The 19271-nt window shown below is 45.3% G+C and overlaps 1 protein-coding gene and 1 pseudogene across 3 annotated transcripts; one reads left to right on the forward strand and one right to left on the reverse strand.

Moving 5' to 3' along the window:
• Nucleotides 1-4639: 4639 nt before the first annotated feature.
• Irgm (immunity-related GTPase M) lies at nt 4640-12720 on the reverse strand. Of its 3 annotated transcripts, none has more exons than XM_006246178.4 (3): nt 12286-12720; nt 9454-9594; nt 4640-6330 (listed from the first exon to the last, which is right to left on the reverse strand). In XM_006246178.4, exons 2-3 carry the CDS (start codon nt 9478-9480, stop codon nt 5122-5124), a joined length of 1236 nt encoding a protein of 411 aa, XP_006246240.1. In that variant the 5' UTR covers nt 9481-9594; nt 12286-12720; the 3' UTR covers nt 4640-5121. The 3 variants fall into 3 exon arrangements, with proteins under 3 accessions (XP_006246240.1, NP_001012007.1, XP_006246241.1); NM_001012007.1 differs by having other exon boundaries at nt 9454-9678; nt 12286-12578; XM_006246179.4 differs by lacking the exon at nt 9454-9594 and having other exon boundaries at nt 12286-12710.
• LOC108352081 (heterogeneous nuclear ribonucleoprotein A3 pseudogene) lies at nt 6932-8052 on the forward strand (annotated as a pseudogene).
• Nucleotides 12721-19271: the final 6551 nt, after the last annotated feature.

The raw sequence follows: 19271 nt of genomic DNA on the forward strand, positions 1-19271 counted from the left end.
TAAATTTTCTCAGGGACATTCTCACTAAGCTTTAAACTTGGTACTCTCTTGTCAGTGTTAACAGGGCATCGGTGATGGTTGAGGCCCTGCTCTAGATGCTCCGGTCAAGATGAATCAGTTAGGTTGTTACTGACTTGTTAATAAAATGCCTATTGTATGTTATTTATTGCAGTGAGAACACACCAAAGAGGCCCAGTGTATGTGGATTCTCTGTGAGATGGGCCTGGTCCAGGCTGACAGCTAGGCTCGCGAACAAGCCCGACTTAGCCTACACGCCCAGGTACATGGAAGGTAGGGCCTTTCAACTACTGCGGGATGGAAAAATTCAAGGTCACAGCACAGCATTTTTATTAATTCTGTCCTGGAATGGAGACTGCAGGAGTGTGAGGCCTGATCTCTAGGAGACAGTGGGGCAGTTAGAGGACCTGAGGTCTACCAAACCTTGAAGGAATGCAAATATAGAATGCAAGTTAAAGTTTACCTAATAGACACACTGTCATAACTCATAAATATATACAGCCATTATTGTTGTATATGTAGAAAAAACTTTTAAAAATTAAATACAAATTGATCTTCTTCAATCTTCTTCATTACACGTATTCACATAATTGAGTCCTTAGTTGATAAAAATGTAAGGACTTACCTGTAAAAGTTCCACTGTAAGATTTTTTTTGTTTGTTTGGCTTGTTTTTTTTTTTTTTTTTTTAAAGATTTATTTATTTTATGTATAGGAGTACACTGTTGCTGTCCTCAGACACACCAGAGGAGGGCATCAGATCCCATTACAGATGGTTGTGAGCCACCATGTGGTTGCTGGGATTTGAACTCAGGACCTCTGGAAGAGCAGTCAATGCTCTTAACCACTGAGCCATCTCTCCAGCCCTGTTTTGTTTTTTTGAGACAGGATTTCTCTACGTAGCCCTGGCTGTCCTGGATCTCACTCTGTAAACCAGGCTGGCTTTGAACTGAAAGATCTGCCTGCCTTTCCCCTCTGAGTGCTGCGATTAAAGGTGAGCATCCCCTCCCCCGCACACAGCTTGTAACTTTATTTTGGCTTTTTGAGACAGAGTCTTTGTACCTAGCTCTGGCCATCCCAGAATTCACTGTGTAGACCGGGCTGGCCCCAGTCTCACAGAAATACACTGGTCTCTATCTCCTGAGTGCCAAGATTAAAGGCATGTGCCAACATGCTCACTGTAAGCTTTTTTAAAAAATTATTTGTATAGATCAGGTATGAAAAGTGCCTTACACAGCACAGCTCATTTGCATCTTAACATCCCTATATGCACAGTTGTGCATGTTGAATGACAATGGCCCCATTCATATATTTGAACACTTGGTCCCCAGTTCATAGAAGGGTTAGGGGGGGTGGCCTTGTTGGAGTAGGTGTGTCACAGGGGGGGGGGTAAGGTTTTGAGGTTTCCAAAGCCTAGGCCTTCCCAGTTACCTCTTTGCCTCCTGCATGAGGATCAGTGTGGTGGTTTGAATCTGCTTAGTCCATGGGGTAGCACTGTTAGGAGGTGTGGCCTTGTTGGAGGAGGTGTGTCACTGTAGGGGTGGGCTTTGAGACTCTCTTCCTATATCCCTGTGAGATGGTCTGCTCTCCTGGCTTCCTGTGGGTGAAGATGTAGAACTCTCAGCTCCTTCAGCACCATGCCTGTGTGGACGATGCCACACTTCCTGCCATGAAGATACTGAACTGAGCACTTTCTTTTCTAAGTTCTTCTGGTCATAGTGTTTTGTTCCAGCAGTAGAAGAGTAACTAAAGGCACAGACATAGTTACGCATGCCTTTAGTGCCAGCACCAAGGGAGGTAGAGGCAGGAAAGTCTCTGTGACTTTGGGGTCAGTCTAGTCTGCATGTGAGGTTTCTGGAAAGCCCGGTCTACATAGTGAGACCCTGTCTCGAAAACTAAAACAAGCAAGCGAATAAGCAAAGAGGAAAAAAAAAACTGAGTGAAAGAAAGAAAAGAGAAAGATAACTAACAGTTTAATTATTTTCTTGAAAATCAGGGACAAAGGTGATTGTTCCATTGTTTCCCACAGTCTAGATCTGACAGACTGGATCTTCTCTGGGACAATTTCGTGTTGGGAGCGATGCCCTTAAAACCCTCCATTATTGATGTTAATAGTATAGTTAGAGTTAAGTATGGCTGGGTTCATGGAAAATCTCCAGCCAGCTACAGAAGACTAATTCAAATCTGGTGGTCAGGATGCCCAGTGATATGACAAACCTGTGACCTTTCTGAAAAACCAACATCCTGTTGACATCAGCTGACCGCAAGCGCACTGTGTCCTTGGCTTGCACAGATGCTTCCCACTCCCCCCTCCCTCTGCTACGCCTGCTGTGGTATAAATTCAGCCTTGGGAAAAAATAAAACTGTCGCCTTGATCAGACTCTTGGCGTCCTTCTTCGAGTCTCTTGTCCCCCATTCTCTCCTAGGTGGTCCCCAACCTCCGCTGACTGCCCTGTGGACTGGGGCAATTTTGTTTTAAACTATTGGACTAGACCGAGGCAAACAATATTTTTTTTTTCTATAGCAGAGTAAACCTGTACTCCCCTTGTTTTTAATTAAAACTTTTTGATGACTCTACATCTGGCCAAAAACAAGGTTGAAGACTTCCTCAGTGCCTTGCTGCTCTCTTCCTCTCTGACCCTATTTTCTACCTTGGTCTCTGTAGAAGACCAAGCCTTTTTCCCCTCCACCAGGCTGTGTTTGCTGTGCTCTGGTCCCAGAAGCACTTCCTTTCTGAACTCAATGACCTAATCAGGAATCCCACATTCCGCTTTTGCCTGAATTTGGTCTCAGAAAACCCGTGTATTAAAGTGACAACCATCTTTACTTCTGGCTTCTCCCACTTCACTTGGCTCTCTCCTCCTTTTCCAAGTTCTTAGCTCGTTCAGTCTGGGTTATCTCAAACGATGTTCCCAGAGGAAATGATTGTATATGCATATGTTGGGTAAAAGGTAAAGGAAGAGTCTTGGAGATGAAGAAACAAAGGGGGCTGGAAAGATGGCTCAGTGGTTAAGAGCTCTGACTGCCCTTCTGTAGATCCATGAGTTCAGTTCCCAGCAGCCACCTAGAGGCGGGAAGTGCCTGGGAAATGAGAGACACCCAAGCAGATCCTTTTAGATTTCTGATTTCTGACCTACTACACATTATCGAATACATAGTATACAGGCATGAATGAAGCCTATTTGCGGATCACGGGGTCATGTCACAATGTCAAAGATCAGTCATTCTGAAGAAAGACTGTTGGGATTCTGGTCAGTGGGTATCAGTTCTTCCTACTCTTCCTTCCAGGTACCTTGGGACCATGTGACCTCAGCTACAGCTTTCATATAGCTGTTTATTACTGTCAAGAACCACTCTGGTGTCCTGTTCTGGGGTAGGCAGGTTTTACACCTTCTGGTGCTTCATGTACTGAAGGGTGATGAACCTCATTTTGGAGGGTGGAAATGGGGTAACCTTTAAGAGGGGTGCCTGGCGGGAAGTAACTATGTCCTCCAGTCATTGTTCCTGGAAGAGACGAATGGTGTTCTTTTACACTGAATTACTTCCCTGCAAGAATTGGTTGTTATAGAAAAGGGAGAGGCTGGTCCTTAAAGCTGCCTGGCATCCTCTTTCCTATACAAGCCTTTCCGCATGTGATCCTGGATCTGCTGTTCTGATCCTATCCAGAATGAGAACCTCACCAGATAGATGTTAACCGTACAGGCCACTCTAACTGGGTTTTCACCTCTGAAACTGTGGGAACATTTCAATGTGTGTGTGTGTGTGTGTGTGTGTGTGTGTGTGTGTGTGTGTGTGTGTATGAACATATGTATGTATGCTTTCCTACACACAGGGTTTCTCTGTATAATAGTCCTAGCTGTCTGGAACTCACTGTGCACCAGGCTGGCCTCAGACTCATAGAGATCTACCTGCCTCTACCACCACTCCCACCTTCAACATGCATTTTTTTTATTTGTGTGTATGCATCTGTTTGAGTGTACACCACCTAAGTGTGGATGTCCACAGAGGTCAGAAGGTGACACTGGATTCTCTGGAATGACAGGTAGTCGTGGGGCATTTGCTGTGAGTGCTGTGAGCAGATCTCAGATCCTCTGGAAGAGCAGCAAATGTCTTACCCACAGATCCATCTGTCTAGCCCCCAAAACAATGAGTGAGTTATAAACCTCGTTTCCCTTTGTATCACCCAACCTCAGGTATGTCTCTGCCCGTTGATGCCTTGCGAAGGTCAATCTTCACTGTGTTGTCTCAAGAGTCAACACTCTCTCCTGGCAATGTCCTTGAGCCCCCATCACACGCTTGGAAGAGAGATCGTAAGCAAATTCTCCTCAAATGGACCAGCATGAAGTCCACTGATGCCAATACCCTCTCACTATGAGAGTCACTCACGTAAACCTGAGTTCCTTCCTAAGACCCTGTTTTTTGGGACTTGGCAGTTGAATGTGTGGAAGGTTACAACCTTGCTTGAGGAACACTGTCTGGAGTTCTGTCTCCAGTACTAAATAGAATCCTGAAAACACTTGCTACCACAATCTTCTGCTGCTTCCAAATGTGAAGTAGGTGTTCCTCTGTTCTAAACGAGTCCTTAGCAGGGAAAGGAAGAAGAGAGAGATACAAATGCATCAATGAAGAGGAACCAACCGACTTTATTGTTTCAGAGGAAAATTGATTTAGACATAAATCACACTTAATAGCTGAAAACAAAATGTCTATATTCCATCTAAGAATCATGGTCATTGATTTTTTTAAAGTTTATTTATTTAATATATGAGTGCTCTGCTGCATATACATCCGCCTGCCTGAAGAAGGCATCAGATTTTCCTAAAGATGGTTGTGAGTCACCATGTGGTTGCTGGGAACTGAACTCAGGACCTGTGGAAGAGCAGCCAGTGAGCCATCTTGTCAGCCCCCAGTCATTGATTTTTAATCATTACTTGTCCCTGTTCCTCAGTAGAACAATACATTAGAGTCTGGGTGGGGGGGGGATGAGTCCATCATGACTAACTCCTATCAAAGAATTTATCTCTTGATTTCTAGTGGAGAAATAGGGATCTAAGGAAGAGGTAATTGGCTCTATATGAAAAGAAGGGTACCAGGCCACCCTTACACTAGATTTGCGGTGGAGAGACAGCGTCCATCAGGATTTTCTTCAGGATGTTCTTGGTGTCCTTGGCAACTAAGAGGAGCATGCGTTTATGTCTCATGCGTTTGAAACAGTGGCATAAGCACGGGAGAAATTTAAACAAACAGAAGAGTGCATTCACAGTTGTACAGGTCATCAGCCGCAGTTTCCAGTCCGCTCTGCGGAGAGTGTGGAAGTCTTGGGACTTTATGTTGGCCTTGTACTCCATGACTACTGTCCCCATACCGTGAGCTATCTGCTGAAGTGATTCATCATCGATACCAAATATCAATCGGTACCTTTTCAGACACTCCCCCATGTCATCATCATCTCTGACCCCGAGAGAACTCTTCAAGCGCCCGTTGGCTATTATCTGGTTCCAGTTGGCTACTTTGTCACCGATGATCTTCTCATAAATGACATAAAGGGTCTTTAAGGGTTCACAGCACCTGATGTTGGACAGGTCTGTCTGAAGTGTGTTCCTAAGTTCCGGGAAGTCATGCAGGAGAGGGTCTAGATTGGATACTAGGAATATGGGAACTTCCTTCACTCCCTCCTTCTGGAGATTCTCCCGTATATTCTCCTGGATATTCTGTATGAGCCGGACCTCTGATAGGACGCTCGTGCTGAGGTCCCGGTCCAGCTTGGTCCAGATGACATAGAACCTCTTTCCCATGCTCTGGATGATTTTGGCCAGCTTCACGTGATTTGAGCTGAACTGCTCCGAGGCGACGATGATGAATAAGTCACACGTACTGAATTTCATCTCTTCTATATAGTTCTCTACGGTTTGGGCTGTGGCCCCCAATCCAGGTAGGTCCCACAGTACCACATTGGGAAAGTGGGATGAGGAGTACTCAGCCCGTGTCTGGGTGGTCCTTACTACCCCAGTGGGAGCCGAGGCATCTTCCTCATGGCCAATGATTCGAAGTGCATTGATGAAAGATGACATGCCATTGCCCGAGTCCCCAGTCACGAAGATGCTCACTGGGATTTGGGACAATGTTGCCACAGTCTCCTTGACTCCATAGACCAGTTCCGGTAGTTTTCCTTCTTTTAAAGCTCTTTCAGTGCTCCTACTGATCTCAGGCAAACTGCTACAGCCTATTTGGTATGAAGGGACGGAGGGGAAGGACAAGTTCAGTGGAGCATTATGGGTACTGGTCTCTGGCATCTTGGGGAGTAGTGGAGCAGCCTGTAGGATTAAAAGGTTGGGGCATTAGACACAGCATGGTCTACGAATTGTCAGGCTTTACAGCACAGCCTCCGGGTTTCAGACACTCAACCAGAGAAGTCGCAAAGACGCTTCATTTACAAACAGAACAATTTAGGAGACAATTGCATGTCACAGAGGGACGTTCCCGGGGATGGCTGTGCAATCGTTGTGTGAGGGGCTCTATTTCAAGAGCAGAACGGCAGATGTTACACATATCACACAGGCCCTGTACCAAGCAAGCTAAATGAGCAGACAGGATCAACAACTGAAAGCGCTAGCAGCCAGCTCTCCTCACTAAGCTCCGTGCTGGTAAGGAAGAGCCTGCAAGCCTCAAGTATAATTTATTCTTTTCTAAAAAGCACACATTCTGCCCTTTCCTCTTTCAAATGATGTTTTTATTCGGGATCATCTCTCCCACCAGCTTCATGAAATAAGTCAAGACAATTTCTAAATGGCCTACTACTGATTCTTTGGTCAGAACTTATATTCCTACATTTCTGTACATTACTGTTGGTAGTGTTATTGTTATTGGGAGTGCACAAGTTGATGTATGAAAGTAGATTTTTCTTGTTGGCTGATTCCTTGCAATGAAATTATAGCATTTATGAGAGTAGGGCATGACCAAGAAGAGACTTGGTGATATTGAACTCGAGTTGGAAGAGGCGAGTCCGGTCTCAAAATGGAGGGCCACGATCCAAAGGAACCAGAGCACCTGAGGAAGCTGTTTATTGGTGGTCTGAACTTTGAAACCACAGATGATAGCTTAGGAGAACATTTTGAGAAATGGGGCACACTTACAGACTGTGTGGTAATGAGAGATCCTCAAACAAAACGTTCCAGAGGCTTTGGTTTTGTGGCCTACTCTTGTGTGGAAGAGGTGGATGCTGCAATGTGTGCTTGGCCACACAAGGTTGATGGACATGTGGTGGAACCAGACAGAGCTGTTTCTAGAGCTGTTTCTGTACAGCCTGGTGCCCATTTAATGGTGAAGAAAATTTTTGTTGGTGGTATTAAAGAGGATACAGAAGAATATAATCTGAGAGACTACTTTGAAAAGTATGGCAAGATTGAAACCACAGAAGTTATGGAGGACAGGCAGAGTGGGAAAAAGAGGATTTGCTTTTGTAACTTTTGATGATCAGGACACAGTTGATAAAATTGTTGTTCAGAAATACCACACTATTAATGGGCATAATTGTGAAGTGAAAAGGGCCCTTTCTAAACAAGAGATGCAGTCTGCCGGGTCACAGAGAGGTCATGGAGGTGGATCTGGCACTTTATGGGATGTGGAGGAAACTTGGGTGGCAGAGGAGACTATGGTGGTGGAGGTGGTGGCAGCAGAGGCAGTAATGGAGGTGGTGATGGTGGACTTAATGGATTTGGAGGTGATGGTGGCAACTATGGTGGTGGTCCTGGTTACAGTAGTAGAGGAGGTAGTGAACCAGGATATGGAAACCAAGGTGGTGGATCTGGTGGTGGTGGTGAGGATATGATGGTTACAATGAAGGAGGAAATTTTGGTGGAGGCAACTATGGTGGTGGTGGGAACTATAATGACTTTGGAAACTATAGTAGACAGCAACAATCTAATTATGGACCCATGAAGGGGGAGAGTTTTGGTGGAAGAAGCTTAGGCAGTCCCTATGGTGGTGGCTATGGATCTGGAGGTGGCAGTGGTGGATACGGTAGCAGGAGGTTTTAAAATAAAACAGAAACAAAGGGCTACAGTTCTTAGCAGGAGAGAGAGGGAGGAGTTGTCAGGAAAGCTGCAGGTTACTTTGAGACAGTCGTCCTAAATGCATTAGGGGAACTGTAAAAATCTGCCACAGAAGAAAGAATGATCCACAGTCAGAAAAGTTACTGCAGGTTAAACAGGAAGCCCTTCTTGTTCAGGACTGTCATAGCCACAATTTGCAAAAGTGCAGCTATTGATTAATGCAATGTAGTGTCAATTAGATGTACATTCCTGAGGTCTTTTATCTGTTGTAGCTTTGTCTTTTTCTTTTTCTTTTCATTATGGTAGTGGTACCAGGAATAAAAAAATTAAGGAATTTTTAACATTTTTTTAAAAAAAGAAGAGACGGTTTGGGAATAACCAAGTGGATATCAATTAATTGTTTTTGTTTTTGATTGTTTTTGTTTTTCAAGACAGAGTTTCTCTGTGTGGATGGCCCTGGCTGTCCTGGAACTCACTCTGTAGACCAGGCTGGCTTTGTACTCAGAGATCCACTTGGCTCTGCACCTTTGGGATTAAAGGTGTGCACCAATGCCACCCAGCTAACCAAGTGGATTCTACATAATGTTACAGCACACAAACTGCTCCTTACTGATGAACTCGCAAAGTCCTCCTGTCATGAGTGATTGTTATGCTATCCTCTCTTAAAATTCACCTTTCCTCCTGTGCATGAATACAAATAAAAACATTCTATAATTCGGGGTTAGTGAGATGGCTGGCTCAGTAGCTAAGGGCACTTGCTGCTGAATCCGGTGACCTGAGTTCAATCGCAGGAATCCATGTGGAGAGAGAACTGACTAGTGAAAGCTATCTTCCAAACCACCCCTCACATGTGTGCTTGAGCATATGTACACACACACACACACACACACACACACACACACACACACACACACACACAAAGCAATAAATTAAGACAATTCTAAATCCAAGGCCTTTTTTCTCTTTTGCCAATAGAGCCTTTCTGTCCCATTGGGAGTACCCAGGGGGACATCTGGGAACATCTGGAGACGTGTTTTGTCCTCACATCAAAGGAGGAGTTTCCCCTAGAACACTAACTTATTTATCTGTAGGACATCTGTGGGACACGCTCATGGCCACAGTACATCCACCAGCACAGCCTCTCATCTTGCAGCCTCCTCTGGCATGGGTACCCCTTTCACTTGAACCTTTTCTGTGACAGCACCTGAATACAGTCCATCTGCTCCCCATAGCCTGCTTCTCCAGTCTTGGGACTTGTATTCGTCCCAAGACTTGACAACGGTCAAGAGACCACTCCATGTTTGAGGAGCTCAGCTCTTTGCAACATGGACCCACTCTTGGAATGCCAATTTTCTACCTCAAGCACCAAAAAGTCGTGCTACCCACCTCGCAGGACTTGTGTGATGGTTTCATGACAAGATCCGTGTGATGCTTTCTGGGCACCTCTCAGCTCCCTGGTGAGGCTCTCTGGTTTTATTAGGGTCTCTGAGGAAGCCGTTCCTCAGGTTCTTCCTCCACTCTTAGACTCTAAGCACACAGCAAGAAGGTCCTGTGTCTTGAATCTGAGTTGGTTCCTTCGAATGCCTTATCTCACTTAATACTCCTCAAACCCTATTAGATAAGTGGTATTCATTATTGTTGATTGGGGACAAAGAAATAGAGACATATGAGTAAATAGCCTTTTCTTTTTTTGATACATGGTCTTCCTTTGTAGCCCGGGCTGACCTAAAACTTATGATCCTCCTATCTCAGTCTCCCTAGTGCCGAGATTACAGGGTTATAACACTGTGTCTAACAACCATCCCTGAATTATACACAGAGTATGTAAGAAATCCAAAGGTTGATCCCTGCAGTGTGACTCCATGTTTCTGTTTGTACAGTGAAGACAATCCTACTTAACAGAGGATTTGATGCATGCTGAGGAATTTTGTTTGGGAACCCTGATCTACTTACTGCCACCAGTTGTTGCTTACCCTTTATATGGATACACATTTCATAATTTTGGAGACTAATTTTTCTGTCCTCTTTTACATGCATCATATAACCGAATTGCAATGATAAAGGAGATACCCCCAGCCTCTCCAACTATACAGAAACTCGGTTTAGGGTTAAACTCATCAATAGATCAAGATGCTTTATCAAATGACTGCAAAGATGTCCAGAATTCAGTGAGGGGGGGGGGGATATGGGAAAGGTTGTCATATCACATCTGCATGGAGGCTGCAAGCCTGACAAGCCTCTGACTATAGACACGATTCAGGGTCCTCCTCCAGCAGTTCTTATTATGTTAGACTAGAGATGCTATGGAACAGCTGGGGTTGTACTTCCTGCTTTAGAGTCAAGTGAGCTGGGTATAAAAGCATTCTAGTGGACTGGTATATTCTGAGGCAAAGCTTGCTGCAAGCCAGGGGAATGAAGCTGGACAAACTTCAGGAGAATATTCTGTAATGGTGTGCAGAGATGGGGGGAGGGGAGAATGAGAAAAGAAGCTGTGTGACATTTAGTAGTGTCTCGTCCTCAAGGCAATCATCTCCTCTCCTCCTTGCCTGTCATTGGTCAGGGTCAACTTCTGTAGTATCTGCTCTACTTGACTGTGAGTTTCATTCACCAGAGTAGATGAGGAGCAAACCATGCTCTTCTTAGAACTACTTATGTAACTGTGCCTGGAGATGGAGACTTCCCATCCGCCTGCACACCTGAGCACCCTGTACTGAACCCTGACGGGGATGGCGCAGGTCACAGCTGCACACAGGAGCCGGTAACTCTCCAGAGGGTTGCTGAAGTCCATATATTACGAGCAGATTGGGAAAGGGCATGTGGATAACTGTGTGAAGCTGCAGGGTTCTCCAGGAGCCACACAGGAATGTTGGTGTGGACAGCCTTGGGATAGTGTGGCTCAGAACACCAACCCCAGTATTTACAAAGAGCCCCAAGGATTCCTTCTGGGATTCAAGCGACCCTCCATTTCTTTTTTTGAGGGTCATGCCCAGATTATACTCCTATTTCGCCTCTCTGCACAGGCTTGAAAAACCCCAAAGAAGAGTATAGAGCCCTGTGGCTGTCGACCCAACTAGAGGTGGGGGTTAGGCCTGGAGAAGAGAATCAGACCAGTGAGGAATGTCTTTTGAGCCTCCTCACAGACACACAGAACGGAGAGCATGCTTGCCCACACCTGCCCGTAGCTGCATGAAAGGTGGCAGGCACCACACAATTCCCTCTGCTGCCACTTTATCCCATCTTAGTTCATCGAGCAGAGTTTCGCTATTTTCTACTTCAATTAATTAACTTGGAAACATGCTTATTATAAACCACTAAATAAATTTCATGGCTTACCTGATGTAAAATTTACAAGTGGATTTTTTTTCTGCATAGGCTCTATGCGTGGTTTGTGTATAAAACAATTATTATGAATCTCTCTCAGAAAGACTCAAGGAAACATGGGAACCAGACTGGACTAGTAATGAACCAAAAATCAAGGATTTTTGGGAACTGGTATCCTTGTGTGTGCTAAAACCCTCATTAATTCTTTGTTTGATTACTATTAGGAAAGACAGAAAAAAAATCACGATGTTTATTTGGAAAGTGTGACAAACTTCCTCATGGTGAATGGGGACAATCCTGAGTCCACATGCTCTGGGAAGATGGTATTTGAAAAGCTCCCACCTCATTAACTATAAATTTACAGATTGGTGAATGAGGTGGTTCCTTAAACAGAGCCATTTTTTTTTCAGTGCAAATAAAACATTTTAATGGAGTCAGACAAAAAAGTCATTAAGATACCTTATACTCAAATCCCACCCTGAGTTCTATCCCACTGATAAGAAACAAATTCTTTTTCTTCCCCCATATTTTTTCATGTATTCCGATCTCGGGCGTTTACTTTGTGCAGATATGAAGAGGCACTATCTTAGATTCCAAGAGAATATGAGTTGGCACACTCTGCCTTCCTTCTTCAAATTTAGCCAACATCAGAAAATCCACAAGGCCGAGAATATACAGGTGAGGTAAACATTTGCCTCCAGTCTGGTGGCTTAGACGGATCTGAGTAGCAAAGATTCAGCAGGGTTGTGTGGTACTGAAGACAGTCAGAGAGAGGCTCTGCTGTAGACACTGCATGAGCAAAGGAAGCCAGGCCCAAAGGTCACGTGACCTGGCTTCACGGGTTTTTATCGTTCATATTGTAGGGAAGAAAAGTTGGGGGTGGCCAAGCTTACTTACCTGATCCAGAAGAGTTATGTGTGATTCAATGTTAGTGGGCTTCCTGTAACGTCACCCCCTCCTTCTTTCTTAGAAATAAACGTTGCGGTCCTCCGGCAAAAGTTCTCTACAGAGAGACCCAGAACTGGAATCTAGACCCGGATGTTTAGAGATGAGATGCAGAGGTCTGGAGTTCTGAGAGGAGTGAACCAAGACGAGGTCTGATCGGGTGGATTTCCTTTCTGCCTCTGGTCTCTAAGCAGTTTGTCCTGCAGTTTCTAGATCTGAGATCTGTTTGCCAGGGCCCAGCCGGGAGGGGACTCCCAATAGAGAGTCGGTTTCAGTTTCTATTCCTTGAAACGAACTGGTTTTCAGAATTGGGCTGGGCCGGCTGCCTAGTATTCTTCAAATAGGAGCAGAGCCCTGCTGTGCTGACCCAAGTTCAACAGGGCTGAGATGAGGGATTGGGGGGAGGCGGGGGCGGGTGGTGGAAGTGGGGGTGGGGCCATTGGGGTGGGAATTGTGTCCGCTTAGGGATTTTAACAGCCAGCCCAACATCAGAGCATTCTGTGCCTGAACCCTTTTCACATACATGGACACCACCTGTGGAGATGCTGGCCCTGGGTAATGTTAACCTCAAGACCCAGCAAACTCAGGCCCCTCAAGTGCTTGGAGGTGGCACTGAGATCTCGTTCCGTATGATTTGTTTTCCCTGTTCACTCGCTCACTTGGTTACTCACTGTCTTTTTAAGGGAGAATGTCAGAACACCGGCGCCTTGTCCTTCCTAGTGTTTGAGTGGGAAGAGGGTCTGAGCTGAGAGGGGGCATATTTCATTTTCCTTAGATCCTGGAGGTAGATTATTAGAGAGTCAGATACCTGAGCAAAAAGCAGGGATTGGACACTTTGACGGTGGCATAGAAGCACTGACCCCTGTGTGATGTTCTTCTCATGAAGAAAAGCAGAAATGTTTTCTAGCAACCGGCTACGGTCACAGTGTCAAAGCGGGCAGTGAGGAGGAGTGGAACTGCTTTCAGAGCCGTGGGCGGCTCCGTAATTCTCTTTGCTGCTCTGCGGTCCGGTCCGGGCGAGCTCTCACTGCACAGCTGAGCAAAGAGAAGCAGAGCTGAGCCTGTTCCATCCTCACTGCGCGAGTGAGGGAGAGGAATGAGGAGGCCCCTACTGGCGCTTTCTGGTGTCCCCAACACAACGTCTGCCCATTACAGGCTCAGTATTGACCAGAGGTTTGGGCAATGCGATCCTCTGGTCACAAGGAGCCCTCTCTGTCATCCCTCCGAGTGACCAGTAATGTGATCCTCTGCTAGTGCTGGTGGCTTTCTCTTTTTCCTTACTGGAAAAGACTGAGTTGCTGTGAATAGGAACAAATGTCAGCTGCTTTCACTTTCCTGTTTAACAAACTGGAGGGTCTGAGTGAAAGCTAGCATCTACCTTTGTTTGATCTCTCTAAGCCCTCAGCTTCTCTCCTTAAAGCCTGAGGAGAAACCAGGCTGCTGCAAATCTCTGGCTAATTTCGATCTTTAGAGACCGGAAAATTATATGTCCTGCTTTCTTTATGTGATTTCTATAAGAACAAACAGGAACAGGTCTGAGGACAGTACAGGATGGTCAAGAAGAGAGTTTCTGGAACCTTCTGTCTCAGTGAGCCAGCATTTCAACTCAGGAGATCTCATTACTCCAGAGACAGTGTCTCCCTTGATCTCAGAGTAGTCCTCTCAGGCTCTTGCTCCTGAGGAGGAACTGAGGCCGGCCACAGCAGGGGTTGTTATAACTGGGTGTCAGGTAAAGGTTCCTCAAGGCAGGATGATGTTATGGCTGGATGCAGCGGGTATTCAGAACGCAGGCAGTCTGCCCTTAAAAACATGCCACTTGCTGAGAATCTTTGGGTGGGAGCCTGGGGTTAGGCATCCCCGATGGAGGCAAGGCTGAGGGCTAAGTTCAGGTGGTTGCCCGTTTAGAAGCTGTGAGCGTGAACTGGGCCACAGGGACACAGGCATAATATTGCCAGTTGAGAAGTGGAGGGGGGAAGAGCTTGATGTGTAGACTACCTTGTGTCTCACTCATATAATAGTGAGTTCCAGGCCAGCTCGGGCTTTGTAGTGAGACTTTGGAAGAAAAATAAAATAAAAAATAAATAAAATAAATAAAAAATAAAAATAAATAAAAAATAAAAATAAAATAAAAAATAAAATTAAAAATCATATAAACAAAGAAAGAAGGTACACATTTTAATGAGTTTGCTATGCAAGGAATGTGGGAGTTTGGTCATCTCAAACTCAGAGTCTGTTACTGTCTTCTTCACTGTGTGTGTGTGTGTGTGTGTGTGTGTGTGTGTGTGTGTGTATGTGTCCTTTTGGGAAAAGATTACTAGAAGAATTATTAGCACCATAGAAAGACAATTGGTGGGGGCTCTGAGGAAAGTTCAGGCCCTCAAGGCAGAGTAGAGGTCCAGGGGAAGTGGTAGGAGGATCTCATTTAGTTAATACGTAGCCCTCACATGGGCTATGCCGCTGATAGCCCCTGATAGCTTGGACTCTGGTAGGCTGGGCTCCTCTGTATACAAACAGCCATGAGGGTGGACAGAGACAGATGGGCGTGACCTGAGAACATCTGGTTTGGATTCTAACTTTTTTACATGTAGGGTGTTTGAGACAACCTTTCTCTGTATAGCCTTGGCTGTCCTGGAACTCACTCTGTAAACCCGGTTGGCCTTGAACTCAGAGATCTGCCTGCCTCTGACTCCCAAGTGCTGGGATTAAGGGTGTGCAACACCACTGTCTGGCAAGATTCTAACATTTTTTTAAAAAAAAGATTAATTTATTTTTATTTCATGTATATGAATGTTTTGCTTTTGTGTATGTGCATGGTGCCTGCAGAGGCCAAAAGAGGCCAGATCCCCAGTTGTCCTATCTGGAGTTAAGGACAGTTGTAAACTACTATATGGGTGCTGGAACCTGAACCTGGGGTCCTTTGCAAGAATAGAAAGTGCTTGAACAAATGGTTTTGGCATAGCATGGTGGTTTGACTATGCTTGGCCTAGGGAGTGGCACTATCGGGAGGTGTGGCCTTGTTGGAAGAAGTGTGTCACTGTGGGAGTAGTTTTAAGAGATCTTACTTCTAGCTGCCTGGAAGCCAGTCTTCTCCTGATTCCTTCGGAATAAGATGTAGAACTCTCAACTCCTCCTGTACCATGCCTGTCTGGGCACCACCATGCTCCCGCCTTGATGATAATGGACTGAACCTCTGAACCTGTAAGGCCAGCCCCAATTAAATGTTGTCCTTTATAGGAGTTGCCTTGGTCATGGTGTCTGCTCACAGCAATGCAAACCCTACCTAAGACACCTAGAATCTCACGGTGGCCCTTCTTGGCCTGGAACCGTCAATGTGTATCAGGGCTGGCCTTACAGAACTTACAGGATTCATCTGCATCTATCCCGAGTGCTGGAACTAAAGGCACAAACTAGGAAGATCAGCCCAGACTGTCAACATCTGAGTTAATCAGGATCCTGTCTTTGTAGGCTCAGGCTCTGGTTAATCATTCATTCACCATAGAGAGAAAGGGAAGAGTCTCGGACTACAAACACACAGCACAGGCATTTCTGTTTACTTTCTCTGACACTGAAGTGCAGGGACTTGCCTTTCCACCCTTTTGTTCATCAGTGACATTCTGGTAGAGTTCACCAAGCACCACACAATGTTACACTTTGCAGAAAGATTCATGGTGATTCACTCTTGAGAACCAGGGTCCTATACATAGCTGGGTGACCTGTCAATCACGATCTCACACCTATAGCATATGGAAGCATACACATGTACAGACAGATAAGCACAAATCTACACACACACACACACACACACACACACACACACACACACACACTCTTGAGGTCACAGAGCCCACAGAGTCTTGTACTCACTACTGTGCCAGGATAGTGAAATCATCTGCCACTTTCTTTGTGACTAAAGAAAGACCCTAGTATTTCTGTCAGGGATAGTGTCGGTGTCTTAGCATCTCACGGACCTTGTTTCTGTATGTGACTCCAATTCATTCACGGAAGGCTGGTCTGCTGCAGCACGGAGAGGACTCAGATAGAAAGGCCTTTCCCGGGCTGGAGAGATGGCTCAGTGGTTAAGAGCCCCGACTGCTCTTCCAGAGGTCCTGAGTTCAATTCCCAGCATCCACATGGTGGCTCACAACCATCTGTAAAGAGATCCGATGCCCTCTTCTGGTGTATCTGAAGACAGCTACAGTGTACTTATATATAATAAATGAATAAATCTTTAAAAAAAAAAAAAAAGGCCTTTCCCAGTCTACTGCTCCTGCAGCGATCTCAGAGATGCATGCCGTTCTTCCTCTCCTCTTCTTCTCACAAAGCACCTACAGAGGAAGCACCTACGAGGAAACCGAGAACCTTAGAGTTGGGGCTCGGCAAGGATTTTATCTGCAACCGCCTTCTGCTGTGGTTTGCTATTGGATCCTGGACACGGGAAGTCTGTGGTGCAAAATATGTGAGGTGTCTCAGCACCCTGACCCCACTAGGAGGAGGCGTTTTTCTCTCTGTACTTCATGGCATAATCCAATCAAGGTGAACCAATCTTCCTTTGTCTTCTTTTCAAAATCACATTGTGTGTGTGTGTGTGTGAGCACGCGTGGGCGCGTGCTCATATCTCAGCTTTTGTCATTTCATGTCATGCTACCTTCACAGATCATATGCAGACTAATTGCCTTTCCATTCTCTGAAGGCAGAGAAAGTGGGATATTTTCTCATGTAATATTTTGGTTTTCTAACATTGGTCTCCTCACTCTGCCCTCACTCACATATTTCAGATAAAAAAAACTTCTCTCTTATGGGGAATTATTCTGTGGATGAGACTTGTGATGGATTATGGGTTATGTAGTCCCAAGCGAAAGCGATCAACTGTAAACACTTAACCTTACAAGCAATACTAAATGAACGCGGCAGGACTTTTGGGGTATGTGTAACAATAAAAATTAAAGAAGAAGAGGAATGTGAGCGGAAGTGGAGGGATGTGGGAAAGATTGGAGGGGGAAGGGAGGTAAGGAAACGGTGTAAATAAAATAGTCATGTATGGAAATCTCAAAAAAAAAATAAATCAGAAGCACACACGGGGAAAGCAACTTTCCTTAAGTAGCCTGTAGGGGTCGCTGTGGTTCCCTTTTCCATTTCCTCTAGCACTAATAGTGCTGCGTGGATAAAGACAGTGATAAAATCTCAGTTGTGTGACTTTTCTGGAGAGTCATCTCTTCCCCGCCAGATAGAGCAAAGACATTTCCTCCAAGTCTGTCCTAGTCAACCAGTAAACAGTTTGGGGTTCTTTGCAGAAGCTTGGGTGACTGAGGGCAATGACCTTACTGATGGCCACTCCACCCGACCAGGAGTGAGGACTCATGAACCCCAGATCCTTAGAAGCCCCTGCCCTGGTTGTAGGCAGCCCCACAGTAGGATGTCTCCTTTCTTCCAGCAAGTGTTTACTGCTTAGATGACCTTGGTGAAGGGACTTGTGAGTCTCTAGCCTTTGAGCTTCTTGAGTACCTAGGGTTTCCTTCGGTTCTTGGGTTTTATGAGCCTCCCTCCTCTCCGTCTCTCTCTGTTTCTTGTCTGCCGTGAGCTGGACAGTCTCCTGAACCACATGCTCCCAAGTCCGTGAAACTCTCCCTGAAAGCATGAGCCGGTGGCCGAAGACTGAACCAACTGTATGTAGCCTTTTCAAACCGTGAGTCAAAAATACTTTCTTTCTTTCTTTCTTAAGTTGTTTTTTTTTTTTCCAGGCATTGCAACCAACACGAGTTTTCCCACGTCTTTGTCATTTCCTCTTGTCAAGTCAGGACTTGTGAATTAATTATGGTGACCAAGTACAATTTGGTCACTCAAAAAAAATTTTTTTCTTTTATTGAACATAACCTATTCCTGGTACTGGAGGCTTCATTTGGTGACAAGAGAGATCCAGTTGGGTCTCTGTCTCCCCCATTATATGGCTATTTCATTTAGATCACCTTCGTATATACGTGTGTGTGTATGTGTGTGTGCGTGTTTGTGCGCGCGCATGTGTGTGTATGTGTGCGCGCGCGCGTGCATGCGTGTGTGTTTGTGTGTGTATGTTGTGTGTGTATGTGTGTGTATGTTGTATGTGTGCACGCGTGTGTGTATGTGTGTGTATGTGTGTATGTTGTGTGTGTGTATGCGTGTGTGTGTGTGTGTGTTTTAGGAAGCATCTACTGTATTAAGTTTCCATACTGCCACTCAAATGGCCCTTAGTTTTGTTTCCCTTGTTCCTGTCTTCCCTCCTCCACTTTATCCTCCAATTCAAAACCAAAAAATATTTTAAGTTGACTTATCTTTCACATGCATACATACATACATACATACATACATACATACATACACACATTTATACATATCCATGCACACAAATGCATATATATATATATTCACAATGTATTTCAATCATACTCCCCCATTTTCCTTTCTTATCCCCTTCCCTCTCCCAATAAACTCCTTCTTTTGTGTAAGCCCCTTTCCTACTTCCATGTTTTGTTTTTTATTTGTGGTCCACTCCATTTCTTAACAGGTTGTTTGCATAGGTAGAAGCTATTTCTTTGAACAAGAACAACATACCAGTGATCACACTGCTGAGACATGGCTTTTCGTCCGCCAGTTACTACTATACTGCTGCGTCTCCCGAGGAGGACTGGGGCCTTATCAGTCTCCCTATCCCTGATGGAACGTCGGAGCTCATGATCTGGTGCACATGTCTTGCAAGTAGCTATGATTGCTGCGAGCTCTTGGCTACAAAAGCTATGTCATATTCGGAAGGCAGTGTTTCACGTCATTCCTCCCTATACGTACATGCAAACGCAGTATGCAGGGGCCAGAAGAGGGTGGTGGATTCCCCCGGAGCTGGAGTTACAGGCAGCTGGGAGCTGTCTGATACAGGAACTGAACTTGTGTGTGTGCTCTGGAAGAGCGGC

Source organism: Rattus norvegicus, chromosome 10, assembly GCF_036323735.1.
Source record: "Rattus norvegicus strain BN/NHsdMcwi chromosome 10, GRCr8, whole genome shotgun sequence".
Taxonomy (NCBI): Eukaryota; Metazoa; Chordata; class Mammalia; order Rodentia; family Muridae; genus Rattus; species Rattus norvegicus.

Bases quoted from the DNA above. Each gene is read 5' to 3' on its own strand.
- Irgm (XM_006246178.4), bottom strand. From the start codon at position 9,480: ATGAAACCATCACACAAGTCCTGCGAG. The intron at 6,331-9,453 runs GTGGGTAGCACG...TTAATCCTACAG, and splicing joins CATCACACAAGTCCTGCGAG to GCTGCTCCACTACTCCCCAA.